General features: G+C 51.6%; 1 protein-coding gene across 1 annotated transcript in view; it reads left to right on the forward strand.

Annotated features, from left to right (window-relative positions):
- The first annotated feature begins 7,895 nt into the window (after positions 1-7,895).
- Positions 7,896-17,955, forward strand: part of USP30 (ubiquitin specific peptidase 30) — a 446,442-nt gene continuing 436,382 nt past the window's right edge. Inside the window, exon 1 of the mRNA XM_086943095.1 lies at positions 7,896-8,304. Coding sequence (XP_086799221.1) covers positions 8,285-8,304 — 20 coding nt within the window. The 5' untranslated portion in view covers positions 7,896-8,284. The remainder of the gene's footprint in view (positions 8,305-17,955) is intronic.

Here is a 17,955-nt window from a genome sequence, read left to right on the forward strand (position 1 = left end):
GAAGTGAACGCAGCTGTGGTCCGTCCAATGGAGAGCTGTGGTGTGATCGAAGGAGATGTGTTTGCTGGAGGTGAAGATAGGGTCGAGCGTGTGTCCGGCAAGGTGGGTGGGGGTGTCTACAAGTTGTTTGAGTCCGAGATTGGCCAGGTTGTCCAGAAGGGTGGTGGTGTTGCTGTCGGTTTTCTTTTCCAGGTGGAAGTTGAGGTCTCCCAGTAGGATGTATTTTTCGGAGGTGAGGGCATGTGGGCTGATGAAGTCAGTGATGTCTTCGTTGAATTGTGTGCGGGTTCCTGGTGGTCTGTAGATGAGGGTGCCTCTAAGTGTGGTCCTGGGGTCGGTGTGGATCTGGAAGTGGAGGTGTTCGGCATTAGCGAGGTTATCGTCGGAGCTGGTCGTGATTCGGATGGTGTTCTTATGGACGATGGCGATGCCTCCACCTGTTTGGTTGGTGCGGTCTTTTCGGATGATCTTGTAAGCGTCCGGGATGGCAATGGCGATGTCAGGCGCTGATGAGGTGTTCATCCAGGTTTCTGTAAGGAAGGCGACGTCCGGCGATGCAGTGTCGAGTAGGTCCCAGAGTTCAGTGGTGTGTCTGTGGACCGAGCGGGTGTTCAGCAGGATGCACTTCAGGTGGTTAGAGTCGGAGCTGTGTTTGGAGTTAGAGGATTTGGTGTGGGTCCTGATGCAGGCGAACTTGCAGGAGTGGCAGGCGAAGGGTCCATGGGTGTGACCTGGGGCAGCTTCGCAGCATTGTGGTGTGCGTCCGGGGTTAAGGGCAAAGAGGGTAGCGGCGTCATACGTTATACGTGTAGAGTGGGTTTTGCGAGGACCAGGGGTCTGGTGCTGGTCGCGGTCCAGGCGCGGACGGGCGTAGACGGGCTTACCTTTGGCGCACCTTTGGCGCGCATGGGGCGCGATCGCTGCGCGTGGACGCTGCACGCAAATGCATCTGTCATAAGTGGAGAGTGGAGGGGGGAGGGGCGAGGGAGGATCAGCTGGGAGGCGGGGGCGGGGTGTAGAGGACGGGCTCCGAGGCACAACAACAACAAAGTGGCAGCAAAAGTGAAACTAGAAACAGGCTGGGGCACAAAGACAAATTAAAGAACTTAAACAATCTGTGATGAAAGCGCTACAAATATCGATGCACAAAACAAGCAATGCAATTTCCAGTCAAAGCTACACAGCGAGCGCTACAACTGGGACTGCGCAAATGAATAAAACAGTGCTTAAGTCAGCTAAAGCGCTATAATTATTTCTAATGCTCGACAATGCTTATCGCAGTACAGTGCTATGACAGACAGCAGCCAGCAGTTTTTAAATGTGCAGATCAGAGCAAAGAGGGCAGCCCAATGATACCAAAGGAGAGCAGGGAGCGTGGGGAGCGACCGCTGCTGAGAGCGTCAGGATGGTCACAGCGCTTCTGAGGACGGGGGCTAGGCTATGCAGTCAGTGGGAGGGAGGATCAGCTGGGAGGCGGGGGCGGGGTGTAGAGGTTGGGCTCCGAGGCACAACAACAATAAAATGGCAGCAAAAGTGAAACTAGAAACAGGCTGGTGCACAAAGACAAATTAAAGAACTTAAACAATCTGTGATGAAAGCGCTACAAATATTGATGCACAAAACAAGCAATGCAATTTCCAGTCAAAGCTACACAGCGAGCGCTACAACTGGGACTGCGCAAATGAATAAAACAGTGCTTAAGCTAAAGCGCTATAATTATTTCTAATGCTCGACAATGCTTATCGCAGTACAGCGCTATGACAGACAGCAGCCAGCAGTTTTTAAATGTGCAGATCAGAGCAAAGAGCGCAGCCCAACGATACCAAAGGAGAGCAGGGAGCGTGGGGAGCGACCGCTACTGAGAGCGTCAGGATGGTGTGAGGAGGAGCATTTAAAAGACGTAAGTATTCTAGGCAGAAGAGTCATTTTGATAGCTGCTAACCTGCCAAACCACGATAGGTTGAGGCGCGACCAAGCGGAGATAGATTTGGTAGTCTGTTCCAACAGATTGGTATAATTCAAGGAAAGCGTCTGGGGCACGGTCGACGCAAGGCGGATGCCCAGGTACGTGATGTTAGATTGTGTCCAGCGGAAGTCAAAATCCCGCTGCAGGTCGGCGACATACTCCGGCGGGACCGAGATGTTAAGGATTTCAGATTTAGTAAAGTTGACCTTAAAACCAGCCGCGACATGGAAAGCCCGAATCTCCGCAGAGAGGCAGCGTAGAGAGGCAGCAGGGTTCTGTAGCGCCAGGATAACATCATCAGCGTATAGACTTATTTTATGCTCCTCGGCTCCGAAACGAATGCCCGCAATGTCAGGATGGGATCTGACACGCTGAGCAAAGGGCTCCATATAAAACGCAAACAGGAGCGGCGAGAGAGGGCACCCCTGCCGTGTCCCCCTGGTGATAGAGAATGGCGCCGATCTACAGCCATTGGCTCGCACAACCGCTTTTGGAGATGCATACAGGGCCTGAATTCAGCGCAGGAAATTGCCCTTTCGTCCAAAAGCCCGTAGCACTCGGAAAAGGATCCCCCACTCGACCCTGTCAAAGGTCTTCTCCGCATCGATGGATAGAAGAAAGGCCTGGGTCTTTGCGCGGTGGACTCCATCCAGCAGGTGCAGCAATCTCTTGGAGTTGTCGCTGCCTTGGCGAGTGGGAACAAAGACCGACTGGTCCGGTTCAACCACTCCATCCATAAGGGGGCCAAGCCGCGCCGCGAGAATACCCGCAAAGAGCTTGGCATCGATGTTAAGGAGAGAGATTGGCCGGTAGGAACTACAATCAGCGGGATCCTTGCCAGGTTTAAGTATGACTGTTATGGCAGCATCCGACATAGAGGGGGTGACCGAGCCCGTCTCCAGGAATGAATTAAAAAGGCGGGTCAGAAACGGAGCCAATTCCCGGCAAAAGGTTTTATAAAATAGTGCCAAGAAACCATCGGGCCCGGGGGATTTAGCTAACTTTAGTCAGGCAATGGCGGAGATGACCTCCTCCACGCGGATCTCCATGTTCAGATCTTCGACAGCACTCTCCAACAAGCCGCCGCGATGTACCGGTCACAATCTACGAGTGGTGAACCCTCCTTTGTGTACAAGGTTTGGTAGAAATGGCGAAAGGCCGCAGCGATCTCAGTGTCAGTGGTACGCGAAACAGATTGGTGGTCCCGGATGTGGGCGATGGCACGAGACTGGGCCTGGGCCCGCAAGCGATGTGCGAGCATTTTACCCCCCTTGTCCCCGCTCAGATAGAACTTATGACGCAGGCGCTGTAACGCATGTTCCGCCCTATCGAGATCTAGATGTTTCAGCATGCGCCTCTTCGTTTCGAGCTCCCTCCAAACCCTGCGGGCCCCAGTACGTTTGTGGACAGCCTCCAAGCCTCGGACCTCCCTCTCCAGCTCCTCCCTCTTATCTCTTCGAAGCTTGGAGTATGTGGCTGCCAAAGCAATAAAGTCCCCCCTAACCACCAGCTTCAGTGCCTCCCAAATAGATGCTATCGCTGTTTCTACGATGGGGTTCTCGGCGAAGTAATGGGTGATAGTGTCCCTAATCTTCTCTACTAAAGTGTCAGCGTGAAGCATGGAGTCGCCCAATCGCCAGCCAGCTGAGGGGCCGTCAGTGGCGCATGATCTGAGAGGGGGCTATCCGCGTCGAGAAGGTGGGGCAACAGGGCGGAGGAAGCCAGAAAGTGGTCAAGGCGCGCGTATGTCTGGTGTGCCGCCGAGTAATATGTATAGACGCGCTCCTGGGGGTGTTGCAGCCACCACACAACATGCAAACCACCATCTGCCAACCACTGCTTCCCCTCTACTGACCAGGACCCCGAGCTGTGCAGCCTATTCGCCGACCTATCAAGAGTCTCATCCATTACAAGATTAAAGTCCCCCCACACCAAGAGGAAAGCGTCAGGGGAAGCAAGGACCTGGGCCAAAGCTGTGCGCAGAAAGGGCTCCTGCTGTGTGTTTGGTGCATACATGGACCCAATGGTAAAAATTGTGTCCCCCCACTGTACCCGCACCGCCAGGAATCTCCCCCGTATATCTACCAGATGAGTCAAGACCTTACAGCGCATACAGGAGCTGAAGAGGAGGGCAACTCCATTTTTCTTAGCCGGGCCCGACGACCACAACTGAAGGGGGAATCTCTTATCTCGCATTTGACGCTCGTCCTTGTGCAGGAGGTGCGTCTCCTGTAGGAGGCATACATCACCCCCAGACTGCTCAAGGAGGGACAGGACAGCAGAGCGTTTCACTGGATTGTTTAGTCCCCTTAGATTAAGGCTCACCACTTTCAGCTCCCTAGCCATCCCAGTCTAACTAGATCTGCATCGCATGTGCCCCGAGGCAAATCCAGGGCCGAGCATAGCCCAGGCAAGTGTTCAGAGCACTCACCAATCAGCATGAAGGAAAGGAGCAGAAATGCACAGGTATGCACAAGCGGCAAAGATCTGATGCAGAGTCCCCCCCCTGCACCCACCCCCCCCTCCCCCAACACACACACCGAACCCCCCCATAACAGAACCAAACTGAAGTAGAAAAAGACAGAGTGAAGTACACAAGTCCGTAATACAGGCCACAAAGGCAAGGGGAATAGGTACCAGACCACGGTCTTCCACTTCCCGATACGGGACTCACTCAACCAACAGGACATACTAGAGTACCTTCAGGGGATGCCACCCTCCAACGCCAGCAGTGTACCCTTTCAGGCCTCAAGGCACCTCCGAGACATCATCCGGAGCCAAAGCCACGGCGGCTACAGCTGCGCCCCTCTCCCGGAGACATGCTGAGGGATCAGGACCATTCTTGGGTGCAGAGCGGCCCACTTTCTGCCAATCCGTCGATCGTTGTCGTCGCCTGAAGGTATCGCTACCGCCCGCTGACTCCGCTTCTGTGTGTTCGATACCCAGGAGGTCCATGGCAGCTGTGAGCGAACGTACCTGAACCAATTTGTTTTGCCAGCGGAAAAAGAGCCGGAAAGGATGACCCCACATGCATGCGACGTTGCGATCTCGCAGGAACGGCGTGATCGGCTTGAAGTCCCTGCGCTTCTGCAGTGTAGATGCAGCCAAATCCTGGTAGAGCACTGGATTATGTCCACGGAACTGCAGAGGGACGACGTCACGCGCCATCTTAAGAATACGTTCCTTCAATTGAAAACCATGCACGCAGACAAGGATGTCCGGCGGCGGTGCCTTCGTACCCTTGGGTAGGCCCACACGATGCACTCTGTCCATACAAATGTCCGTGACCTCTTCGTCTTGCAGGATCTGCTTAAAGAGGGCCTCTACGTACTCACGGATATCCGCTCCCTCACCCTTCCATGGCACCGCTCTGATCCGGATATTGTTGCGACAGGACTGGTTCTCCAAATCCTCCGCATGTGCCTGAAGGTCGAGGTTCTGCTCGGTAAGCCTGATAACGTCCTGCTGAAGCCGGTGTATGTAGCCCCCCGTCTCCAGGTCATGTTCTTCCAGCGTGGCCACACGCTCTCCTACTTCGTCCACGTCTCTCCGGACCTCCCTCAAGTCAGCAGCCAGCTGGGTGCGCAGTCCTGCAATGTCCTCTTTGATTGCTGCAAAAATCTCCAACATAAAGGTTTTGGTCGCAGGTTCCTCCGCCTGACTCCGACCCGGGGACTTGTCAGCCACTGGGGACACTGCCTGCCCTGAACTCTTCGGTACTCCGTCCTTGCCCGGCTTTTCTTTCTTCACCCTAGCCGCCGCCATAGCCGACCACAGTGGGCCCTTCTTCCTCAACACGCCCCCGAGGTCGGTAAGGCCGCTGCGCCGCTCTCACGTCCGGGCCTAGGCGTTCGCGTGTTCAATCAGGCCCCACACCGGCCACGTGTGCTTTACTTCAGGCTGAGGCCCCTGAGCTCGATCCCACAGGGCCGGGGAGCAGTACAGTCAGCCCCTCGCTGGGAAGGGGAAGTTCGCAAAACCAACCTCCACCATGTCAGGCAATAGGCAGGGCCAGAGCGCAGGGCGAAACAGCGCAGGACGGGGGCACAGCGCGCCTCAGTCGGGACACAGTGCAGGACGTGCTAGATCTCTGGTCACCAAGGCCGAGTCACACCAGGCCGCAAGTTACTCCAGCTGGGCCATGCTGCTGCCCTGCGGCCGGCAGATCTCATACTCCTCTCCCTGGGCTATGCCAGGGAGCTCCAGCCAGTTTGGGGCTCCTACCCTTCTATCACGGGGTTCCACCACTCCCACGTCGCTGGCTTCACGAGTCTTAGGCCTTCCCTCGCTCCACCAGGCTCACCGTCGCCGTCAGCAGTAACAGAGCTGCGGGGGCTTCTCCTGTCTTACCGGGACACCGGACCCGCCTAGGCTCCAAAGCCCCGGCCTCTACTAGGCGGCTCAACCGGGTCTCCGCTCACCTTGCCCGGTGACCGCTCTCCGCGCCTCACAGCGGTGGGCTCCAGGTGTCACCGTAGTCCCGCTTCCCAGTGCCTCCTCCAGCCGTGCGAGGTATGCCGAGGCTACGACTTCGCCCTCTCTCGCCCGGCAGCTCCTCCGCTGCGCCCCCTCTTTCGCCCCGTGCACTCCCACAGCTAGGGCACAATCCAGCGCCTGGTTTCCGGCGCGGTTTAGGCCTCTCCTACCGCCGTGGCAAAATGCTGCTCAGATGGGTGAGACAGGACCCCCAGCCGGCCCGCCGCTGCAGCAGGGTGTCGGGAGGCCAGCAATCCTTGATGAAGGGGGATCCCAAGAGGGTGCGAAACAAAGCTTTAGAACTTGTGGCGCTGGAGGGACTCAGAGACACGTCCTACTCCGCCGCCATCTTGGCCACGCCCCCCATAACAGTTTTAAACTCATTATTCAGAAATTTAAGCGATTTTTCCTGAAAAATTCAGGACATGGCTACAGGACCAGGAAGGGACCCGTTTCAATGTCCATTGCTTATATCCTTTCAAAATGTAACCAGTTTGGTTTAAAAAAAATCACATCCCCCAATACAGAGCTGCAGTACACATTTTATAAGCTAAAATAATTAAAACCGTTGAAAATGATGGTATTAAACATTTCCACTTCACCCATCAACCAGGTATTGCAGTCCCTTTAGGAATGGTTCACTTCCCCACCATGGGAAAACAATGTTGTTCAAAGAAAGAAGAAAAAAAAAGCGCTTTCAATGGCAAACTCTGTAAAGTGGTTCTAATATGTGTGGATGTAAATAACAATCTGGCCTGTCTGCTGACCACTCTGTATTGCTTAATTTAGGTATTTCATTTTTTTTTCTCTCCGTCCCGAGGTTTTTCTTTGGAATTATAAAACGGTCAGTAAATGAGGAAATATCCAGCCAAAGTGTCCGCCTATTTTGGATCCATTTCACAGAGAAACAAATAAAGAAAACTAGATGCAAGAGAGAGTACATAAGAGCTCTTGAAATCAGAACTTAAGCAGGAGCGAGACAGAGACAGAAATGGGTATGAAGGAAAAGAGTCAATCCCCCCCTCCTCTGCCCTTCCCAGAACACTGAGCCTTCCTGCAGCATAACAAAGGGCAGAGGGCGGGTGGCCTGACTCCAGGCAGGTCAAGTGCAGGGCCTTTAGGTAGCGCTTTCACGCGCTAATGGCCCTGCCACAGACAGGAGAGAGAGGGTAAATTATTTTGTCCCTTCATCCCCCCCACCCTTGTCCCCCGTTTCCCCTCACTCCAAAATCTGGGGAGGATATATCCCCCGCGCCCCCCACACTTCCTACGCCCATGTGCACAACTACTATCTACGGATCCAGGTAGCTCGGACAATGTTTACATGCAGTAGAGGCACGTGCGGACTCTGTGGCCAATCACCTTTCGGTATTTTGTTTAACGTAACAGTGTTGGGATGACGTTTTTTCTAAACGCCAATTCTAGGCTGCCTTGCTAGTTACGAGTCCCTCCCACTCCCTGATGCTACCAGAGTATGTTCAGCCAAGAGATTGGCTGTGGCCCGACCCGGAAGTATTGAAATACCGATTTGTGTCCGTTATAATATTAACAGACAGTGTGTTGAATTCTCAGACAATCTGTTTAAACACCGATCAGGTGGTCATCTGAGTTGTGGCTCTCATTTCTCGCTTTCCGTACAGACTTAACATATTTCAACATTCCTCAAGTAATCGTTTACTCGTGAGCTGTATGCAACGTTCTCGTACAGGTGGTCCGATTTGGAAAACCAAATTCCATGACTAAAGCATTTATATGAAGTGGAGGTTACGTATTCACAGCGACTGAGAGGTATAAAGTTACTTCACAGAATAAACAACGTAGAAAACGGACGAGAGGCACTAAATGCGACTTTTGCAAACACGGTAAGTGTCACCTGTGTCAGTTAAATTGCGCGATTACGAGGTCTGCTAACCAATTTTGCCTGCGCATGCACGCTACTGTTTTCTAGAATCTGTTATCTACATAACCCATCTCCATGTTTTACGTGAACCCATAAACTATATTTGTATGGCCCTAAAGTGGGGGCAGCTGCTGCAAAGTAAAAGAAATGTGTTTATTGCATTAACGTACACATTCTGCGCTTAATGTGGGGTATTAGTAACCATGCGTGGTAGCCATTGAACTAGTTTGCTATAGCGTCGATAGCTCTTGGTGTTGCATTTGGTACTAGTGATGTTTTCATGGCATTGGAGTCCGAAACTATTGCGAACACTGAAGGTTAATGATTTAGCTGCTGAAACGGTGTAGAAATGTGGCCGCTATATATCATTTGAACGTTTCAGATTGCACAAGAAATAGTCGTGCCATTAGTGGGGCGCTGGTTTATAAACTGCTTCTTTATGAAGATTAAGCGACGAAGAGTAGGAGAGAGGCTGAGTTGAGAGAGTGCCTTGGTGAACAGATGATTCTCGCTTTTCAGTCTTTCTTTAGTAGAGGTCATATATTTAGTAAGGCTTTTCTGAAACTGTCTTTCTTGGTACACTATCTTGACAAGGCCATCGCCACTCGAGGTCGACAGGATAAAAATGGTACAATTTAAGTGCTGCCACTTCTGCATTTAAAAATAATCTCAAACAGAAAAGAGTCCACTAGCCTGGTGATGATAAAATCTAAGCATCCAGGAAGACGGCACACAAGTTGGCGGTGTTGGTATGCCAAAGTGAGAGAGAGCGTTGCAGGAATTAAAGATGCATCAAATCACTTAAATAAAAACGTGCAAGAGATAGATACTTTTGAGCAGTACTATATAAGACGTTTTACTTTCATTGCTGCTCCTACATGTGTGTGTGTGACAAGAAAGCTGCTTAGGTCAGATTAAAAGTTTATTACAATGTGTTCAAATAACCTTCATGCTGGCAGTACAAAACGATAAGTATTCTTTCCAGTGAAATGTAGGTGAAAGAGTGCAGTCTACAGTGAAAACATAATTCTTTATTATCTACTATAAAAATACTTTAAGAGGTTTCTCACATCTGTTTTACAACCATTAAGGCAGAGTTCTTCAAACCTTATTGCTTTGCACGCCCCTAAGCAAAAAGTTTTGAAGTTGGGTTCTCCCCTCCAAAACTTTATGGCTAGGATTGGGGGAGCAGGAGGGACAGAGCTGAGTGCAGGGGGCGGGGATTATGAGATCATGTTAGGGGTACATTTTCTATAGCTCATACACCACACTAAATATTCAACTTATAAAACAGCAAACGCATCTAACAAAAAAAGTTGCTGCCCCAAAACGTCTGCTCCCATAGTTGGGCTGTTGTGAGCCCGTCACTCCTAGACCCCAATGCACCTTTTGTACTAATGATAACTGAAGTCCTGAATGGTAGGCTATCTCCTCTGCCTCTTCACCCTTTCCCCATTTCTCCCCCATGCCTGGTCATCTCCCCAAGCTTGAAACAGTCACTGTGTTCCTTTCAGAAAAGAATTAGCTCCCACATGTTATCTATTTTTTTTCTGGAAGGTGCTCTGGGTCCTAATGCTACAAAGGAATATAAGTTCAAATGTCCCTTTTTTTTAAGTAAGACAATCATAATTGTGATGCAGTGGGCTCATCAGACCAGTGGGCCTCAGTGCTGCTGCATCTGCTTTACTACTAATAATAGTTACTACCTTGCAAAGAGGGCAGTCTCCTCAGCCCTTTGTTAAAAGCATGGACTCTCATCTTGCCACATGCCCCTCTGTTCCATCTCTCAAAAAAAGGTGTCTACTCTGCTTCAAATTTTCCCTCCTGTGGGCCAGCTCCAAGACAACTGGCACAGCATGTGTTCTGCGGGCCCTAATGCAAGCAAGGAGTTATAGTAAAACATCCATATTTGGGGTTTACGGCTGAGTCCTGGTGCCACTGTACCTTTAGCACTGATTATACTAGGAAGGTCAATTTGCCCCACTCCACTTATTTATGGTAAGACAGCCATAATTGAGTAGCAGCGGCCACTTACACACCTTGCAGCTGTACCTGCTGCCCTAATAGATGGCCTCTTTTTTGTTATTATAACAAAATCGCCCCTTTCTTGGGGTATCTTTCTGAGGAAGCACCTCTGTCAATTTGTAAACCAAGAATTGTGCCCCCACACAGTGCTCCCTCTTTTGGGCCATCCTTTTAACAATATCCATGAACCTAGCGCCTTTTCTCTGGACCATTACTCTGAGATCATGGGATTGAGAGGATCTGGGTCTGCATCTAAATGCAACCCTACTGAGCCTCTGAGATTCTGCGGCAGCAGCGTTTTGCCGCATAATTGTAGGTTTACCGCATTCGCTACATAATCCATCATCTGCTACATAATCTTCAAATTTTAACCCCAAAATTTGATTATGTGTCAAATGGGTCAAAAGTTAATAAACATGGCAACGATTTCCGAAGCGGTAGCAGGCCATTAGCAAAGGTTGACTGGTAATCTTTCAGCTGTTTATATTACTTTTTTGGGATGTTACTAATGAGGTGAAATATTTCCCCTGTCAGTGTCCCCATGAGTTATAAATGACAAAATAATGAAGAAATACAAACTATAAAATGTGGGTCATTACGCTGCATAATGTACTTTTTCTTGCTGCTTAATTTAGTCAACCCTGCCGCATAATTTGGTCCTCTCCTTCCGCATAATTGCAGAGGCCCTGCCTCGAAGTGACAAAGATTTATTCTTTTTAAGAGGTAATTTTAGGGGTGTTAACTGCTGAGTTCTAGAATAATGGATACACTTATTAAAATGTTTGCACTAGGTGAAGTTACTTATTGCTAAAAACAATACTTTTTAAGCACTTTTTTTTAATCTCAAACACTGCATCCGTTTGGAGCAATCTAGTTTAGACTGTGTGTAATGCTATTCTAAAATAATGACTTTCATATTCAGTGTTTTGTGTCTCAAACTGGTACTTCGTAGTACTATAAATACAAAGGTCCCTATTCCCCAATGTACCAACTAGAGTTCAATTATGTGCTGTCGAAACGCGTCAGTCAATAAATACTTAACTCTTTATTTTCAAATCCTGAGTGCGACTATTCTTGCGTCCTGGCAGGGCGAGGAAATTTGAATATAAATCCCAGAACTCATCCTCTGTGAACAAAAGGTGCCACAAACCCTGACAAGGCGGCTTCGGCGAGGTGGGTACGCAGGCTCCCTCCTTAACAACCAAAAGCACTCCTCACTTTAAGAAACACGTAGGTTCCAGAATCTATAGGATTTCAACTGCATTTATTGAACAGGCAAGATAAGCGGCAGGTCGTAAACATTCCAACGTGTTTCGGCATCTTTCTGAGCCTTGATTACAGGTGGACTCAATTGCATTTCAAATGACCACATGCTTTTTTATGCACCACCTGGACCAGCCAGTTCTTACATGGTCCATTGATCTCTTTTGTGCAGCGTAATGAAAGCCAATTAAACAGTGTTTTATTCGAACACTACTGTGTTCACTTTAATTTAACAGTGGTCCTAATAGGCTTTTATTAAATGCCCTTCACAGCACGAGCCTTCTGCTTTACGTCTCCTGCTTGCGTTTTAATCCTTAGAAATTTAGCAAGAGGGAATTCCAATCTCACCTCCCTTGCCTGCTTCACTGCAGTTTTCACACGGGCAAAGTCCCGTTTTTTAATTCTAAGAAAGCTGGTGGGTTAGGCATAAATCCTTCGTGATGAAAAGGTGCTACAAAATCTAATGGGGCGGCTATGGCGCGGCGAGCACGCCGGCTTTCACCTTTACATCCAAAAGCACTCCTCATTTTAAGAGGCATACCGATTCCAGAAACTTTAGGATTTCAACTGCATTTATCAAACAAGCAAGATATGCAACAGCTCATAAACATCCAGATGCGTTTCAGCTTCTTTTTAAGCCTTGTTCACAGGTGGGCAGAGTTGCCTTTCAAATAACCATATGCTTTTTTTATGCAGCAATCAGACCAGCCAGTTCTTAAATGGTCCATTGGTCTCTTTTTATGCAGCACAATGGAAACCATTTAAACAGTTTCAAAGTATTTTCCAGCAGCGTATGTTTTTATATTGATTTTTTTTTTCCAAAACCGTTTTTATTAAGATCGCAGAGATAGACGTACACAGTACTCCGAACCCCGGAGGGGCTGTGACAACAATCATGTTTCAGATGGTGCGATACATTTTAATTGACAAACCCTCCCCTCCCCCCTTCCTGCAACACGATTCCTCTCCAACACTGTTTAAGGTAAGCATACAATTGTCCGTAAAAATAACCTTGTCTCAACATGCCCATAACAACTGCCCATCCTCGCCTCTGGGCGGTGGCGGAGGCTCCAGCCACAATCCCCTGTAGTCTGCCCATTACTTCCATATTTTATAGTGTTTTGTGGGGCAGCCTCTGGCCTCAAACACCGGCCTCTCCAGTCCCATGCAAAAGTCCAGACCCTTCTTCCACCAGACCACTTTGGGAGCCCTGGGATCCTTCCAGGCCTGTGCTATATCCCGTTTAGCCAGAGTCAGCCCTAGCAACAGCAAGTGTCTCTTGTAGATGTTACCGCCCACCCCTTCTAGCACATGGAGCAGGCCCAGTTTCGCCGTGCGGGGCAGTTCCCACCCCAGCACCTCCGACAGACAGTCCCATACACCTTTCCAAAATCTCGCCAGGGCACTACATTCCTACACTGTATGTAAAAGGGTGCCTAACTCATGACCACATCGCAAGCACTCCGGGGACTCAATCAGGCCAGTCCTCCACAATCTCTCTCTGGTATAATAAGCACTGTGCAAGTATTTGAATTGTATGAGGCGTAGGCGGACCGCTATTGCCGCCCCCCCCCCTGGGGGACTCGAGAGCCTCCCGCCAATCATCCCCCTCCAGCTCTCCCACATCCTGCACCCAGCGGTCTCTCAGGGGCTGTAAGTCCGAGGAACAATGTGTCACTAACGTTTGGTATATTTTGGAAATCTTTTTGTCTTCAAGGTCCCCCATAAATACCTTCGCCTCTATCGGGCTGAATTCAGGCAGCGTATCCAAGCGCAGGTGCCAGCCCGTGCCTAAATTGTAAGTATCGAAAAAACTGCGTATGGGGCATGTCAAATTCTGCGCTTAGGTCCTGAAAGGATTTGAGTGTGGTGCCCCTTAGGACCTGGCCCAATGTGGAGATTCCTATCATATCCTAGCCCCTAAAACCCGGGAGGGACATCAGGGCTGGTAGGCGCCCGTTATGCCAGAGTGGGGTTTCCCCCGTCAATGTTCCCCACCATCCCATACGACGCAAAGACTGTCGCCAAATCTGAAAGACAACTTGCGTTGCCCGGGGCAATCCCTTCCGCAGCTGCGCCGAATATAAGACCGTGTGTAGGAAGTCTGGTTCCATTAGGTACTTTTCTAGGGCGTATGCCGGGTCCTCTCTGCCACTATACCACCAGTCATTTAGAACTAACAAATGTGATGCTTGGTAGTACGATAGAAGGTCCAAGGTCGCTAGTCCCCCACAGTATGTGGACAGAAAGCAGGTCCGCAGAGCCACCCGCGACACGCCTCCGGCCCACAGGAATCGACTAAGCGCCGAGTTGACTAGTCGGAACCATTGTGGCGGTATTGGGAATGGGTGATTTTGTAGCTGGTACAGCAGGCGGGGAAGCGCCACCATTTTAAAAATGGCGGATCTACCATATATGTTGAGGGGCATGCAGGACCAGCACTTCATTTCCTGCTGCACTCTGTCCCACACGGGAATGACATTGCGCTCCCAGGCTATTGTCGGCGTGGTCGTCAGGAACACTCCCAGATATTTAAGACCCGACCGCTCTTTGCAGTGGCGAGGCCCACGGCCCGACCTCAAAGTGGTCTCCCAAGATCCAAAGAGTGTATTTCTGCGGTTTCAGGCAGAGGCCCGAGACTTCGCCAAAGATTTTCATAATGTCCAGAACCCGCGGCCCGGACCGATTCACATCCGTGAGAAAGAATAGGACATCGTCCGCATATAATGCGATCCTGTCCGACGGTCCTGCCTGCCATTCAAAGCCTTTCAGCTGTGCATCAATCCGAACCCATGCAGCCAGCGGCTCCATGGCCAGAGCGAACAAATAAGGCGAGAGGGGGCACCCCTGCCGAGTGCCCCGTCCTATCGGGAAGGCCGCCGATACTTCCCCCGCCACCCTCACCGAGGCCGTCAGACCGGTATACAACAGTCGGACATAGGACATAAAGTGAGGTCCCAGATTGAGGCGCGGAAGGAGGGCAAATAAGTAGGTCAAACTCAAAGAATCAAAGGCCCTGTCAATATCCGCCAGTAATAGTGCCGCTCGGTCTCCGGTCCTACTCCTCGCCTCCACCGCCACGTGGGCGCGTCGAATGTTATGCCGCGTCGCTCGGCGGGGCATGAATCCGGCTTGATCCGGGTGGACCAAGTCCGATATGTAAGGGAGAAGGCGATTCGCAAGCGCCTTTGCAAGGATTTTGGCCTCGGTGTTTAGAAGAGAAATTGGCCTATAGGACTGGTGACGGTCCGGTGGTCGGCCGGGTTTGCAAAATACTACAATTTCAGCATGCCTCCAGTCCGCCGGCAGAAGGCCCTCCTCCCTCGCCGCCTCCAGGGCAGCCTTGTAATGCGGCCCCAGTTGGAGGTGGTAGCGCCTGAAGAATTCGCTAGGGAAACCGTTGGGCCCAGGGGCCTTACCTGCATTGAGCTCCCCCAATGCCGTGCCCAATTCTTCAGCTGATAGCGGGGCCTCAAGGCGCTCACGCACATCGTCCGGAAGCGCTCGGGGAGGAAGATCAGTGATAAATTTATCAATATCGAACGCTGAGAGAGAGTCCGGCGGGGTGCACTGCACCACAAAGTAGCCGGCGAAGCTGTCCGCTAGCTCCCGTGGAGCAGAAATGGAGGCCCCGGTGGCATCTGAGGCCCGGTAGGTCCTGTGTCTGGAACACCTTTTGGCAAAGTCTATGGAGCATCGTACTGGATTTGTCGCCCCATTGATAAATCCTACTTCTGGTCGCCAGCCAGATCTGCCGGGCTTCGTCCAACTGGAGGGAGGCATACGATTGCTGCGCCAACAAGAGCTGCCCTATATCTTCCGGGCGACCCGCCACCCCACATTGAGTCTCCAGCCGCTCCACCTGCTCTGCGACCAGCACCAGCTCTGCCTGTCGCCCGCAACGCGCTGCCGCGCACCATGCAATATCTACCCCGCGCAACGTGGGTTTCAGGGCCTCCCAAGTTGTCCGTGCGTCGGACACCGTGCCTAGATTGTCATCCCAGTACTGGCCAATGGCCACCTCCATGTGCTGTTGATACGCCTCCTGCTGAAGTTGCCAGGTGGAGAGGCGCCACCTAAACGGCCGTCTCCCTTTATCTAGAGCAACCTCTCCCACCACCGGGGAGTGGTCCGAAAGTCCCCGCGGTAGGATAGTCACCGAGACCACCCTGGGGGCGACAACACTGGGAACAAAAATGTAGTTTAATCTCGAGAACGATCGGTGGACCGTCGAGACGTACGTGTACTCCCGCTCATGTGTGCGCAAGTATCGCCACGTGTCCACCCAATTCAGACCATTCACCATACCATTCAATTTTGTGGGGGTATCTACAATGGGGTCACCCCTGAATATGAGACGGTCAATCCGACACTGCATGACATCATTCCAGTCCCCGCCTATGACCGCTAGGCCCTCCGGGATCTCAGCCCACACTGTGAAGAGTTTTTCAATCAGGGCCCATTGCAATGGGGGCGGAGCATATACGCTCCCAAAAATGACCGACTCTGAACCCATCGTCCCATGCACAAAGACATAGCGGCCCTGGGGCAAAAAACAACACTATCCAGTGTTTAGTATGCGTAAAAGCCAGTCTGCGGTGTAACAGCAGTGCCACCCCCGAGATCCCCTCCCAAAGCCCGCATGATAGACGTGATCATAGCCATATCTCTGTAGGCTCAGCGCCTTATTACCCATCAGGTGTGTTTCCTGTAGCATCAAGATATCCACTTTCTCCCTTTTCCCCTGTCGCAGCACTGCACCTCTTTTAATCTTGTCGAGCATACCCCGCACATTCCAACTCACCACCTCCATGAGGGCGCCAATATGCGCCCGCCCAGGATTTTCATCCCCCATCTAAGCGCAGGTTGATTCGTACAGCAAATGATGGGCACAGCAGGCGTAGAGACCACAACAGCATCTTTCGAGACATTCGTATGCAGAACAACTCCCCCTCCTCCCCCACCCCCAAGCCCCAACCACCCCTCCTTGCCATCCCCCCCTCACACCAACAGCGATCAACTTCCCCAAACTCCCCCCCACCCCATACCTCAATGAACGATGAAGTATCTGTCGCGGTGTAGCCTGACTTCTGCCCCCAACATGAGACAGACCGCCCACCCCACCAATGGATCCCCATAGCCACCCTCAACCCACTAACAAGCTAAACTCAACAGAGTGGTCAAGTCCGCCCTCCCTATGCCGTCCCCCCACCCGGGTCCCAAAACCACAAAGTTACTTGTATAGGTGAGTTCTTATGATGCAGTCCACCATGGCTGTCCAAGTCTGGGAGAAGCAAATCAACCTCCCTGAATCCTGAGTGAGCAACTATCAATCACTGCGACATCTAGGAGGCTGGATCTTGAGAGTCCGGGGCCCCGGTAGTTTCGGCCGCCCCATTCTCCATAGAAGAGTTCTTCTTTGAGCGGGACCTCCAGTTGCTTCTGCTGCGTGACCGCCGCGGGATCCGAGGGGGCCCAGTAATGGAGGAGTCCGAATCACGACCCGGGGGTGTGTGCACCCTAATACGGACTGTCTCGTCCGTCCAGGCAAATACCTCCTCCGGGGTGTTAAAGATTAAAGTCTTGGACTGGAACACCACCCTCAGTCGGGCCGGATAGAGCAATGCATATTGAATTTTCAGGCCCCGCAGTTTCGCCTTGGCCTCGATGAAGGATTGGCGCTGCCTTTGCACCAATTTAGTGTAGTCCGGAAAAATCAAGATTTTATGATTGTCGAACAGCAGAGGTTCCTTCTCCCGGGCCTGTCGCAGGATTGTGTCACGGTCGTGATAGTTGAGGAGTTTGGCTATCACAGGTCTAGGTCGTTCCCCAACCGGCGGCTTCTGGGTCAGCGCCCGATGTGCCCTCTCGATAATAAAGCATCGCGATAGGGACTCCGGGGGAATCCAACTTTCCAGCCAAGTGGTCAGGAAGGCCTCCATGTCGCCCTTTTCACAATCCTCTGGAAATCCCACAAAACGTAGGTTGTTCCTCCGGGCCCGCCCCTCTGCGTCCTCTGCCCACAGGGCTAGGCCCCTCTGGGCGCCCTCCAGATTTGCCACCTTCTTCTTAAGTCGCGACGTCATCCTCCACTCCAGTAATCCTCGTTTCGGCTTCTGTTATGCGGGCCACAGCGTTGCGCATGTCCTGGCGCAGTAGAGTAACATCTGCTCCGACCGCCCAATTTAGCGTCCAGCATGTCCCGGGACTGTGTGATCGCCGCCAGGAGGGCGGCATTATCAGGGACGGACGCCGGTGGACCCCCAGCCGCACCGGCACCCCCCCGGGCGGCCCCGTAAATTTATCGATAGTTCCCTGCTTGGAG

Source organism: Lissotriton vulgaris, chromosome 11 (genome assembly GCF_964263255.1).
Source record: "Lissotriton vulgaris chromosome 11, aLisVul1.2, whole genome shotgun sequence".
Classification (NCBI taxonomy): Eukaryota; Metazoa; Chordata; class Amphibia; order Caudata; family Salamandridae; genus Lissotriton; species Lissotriton vulgaris.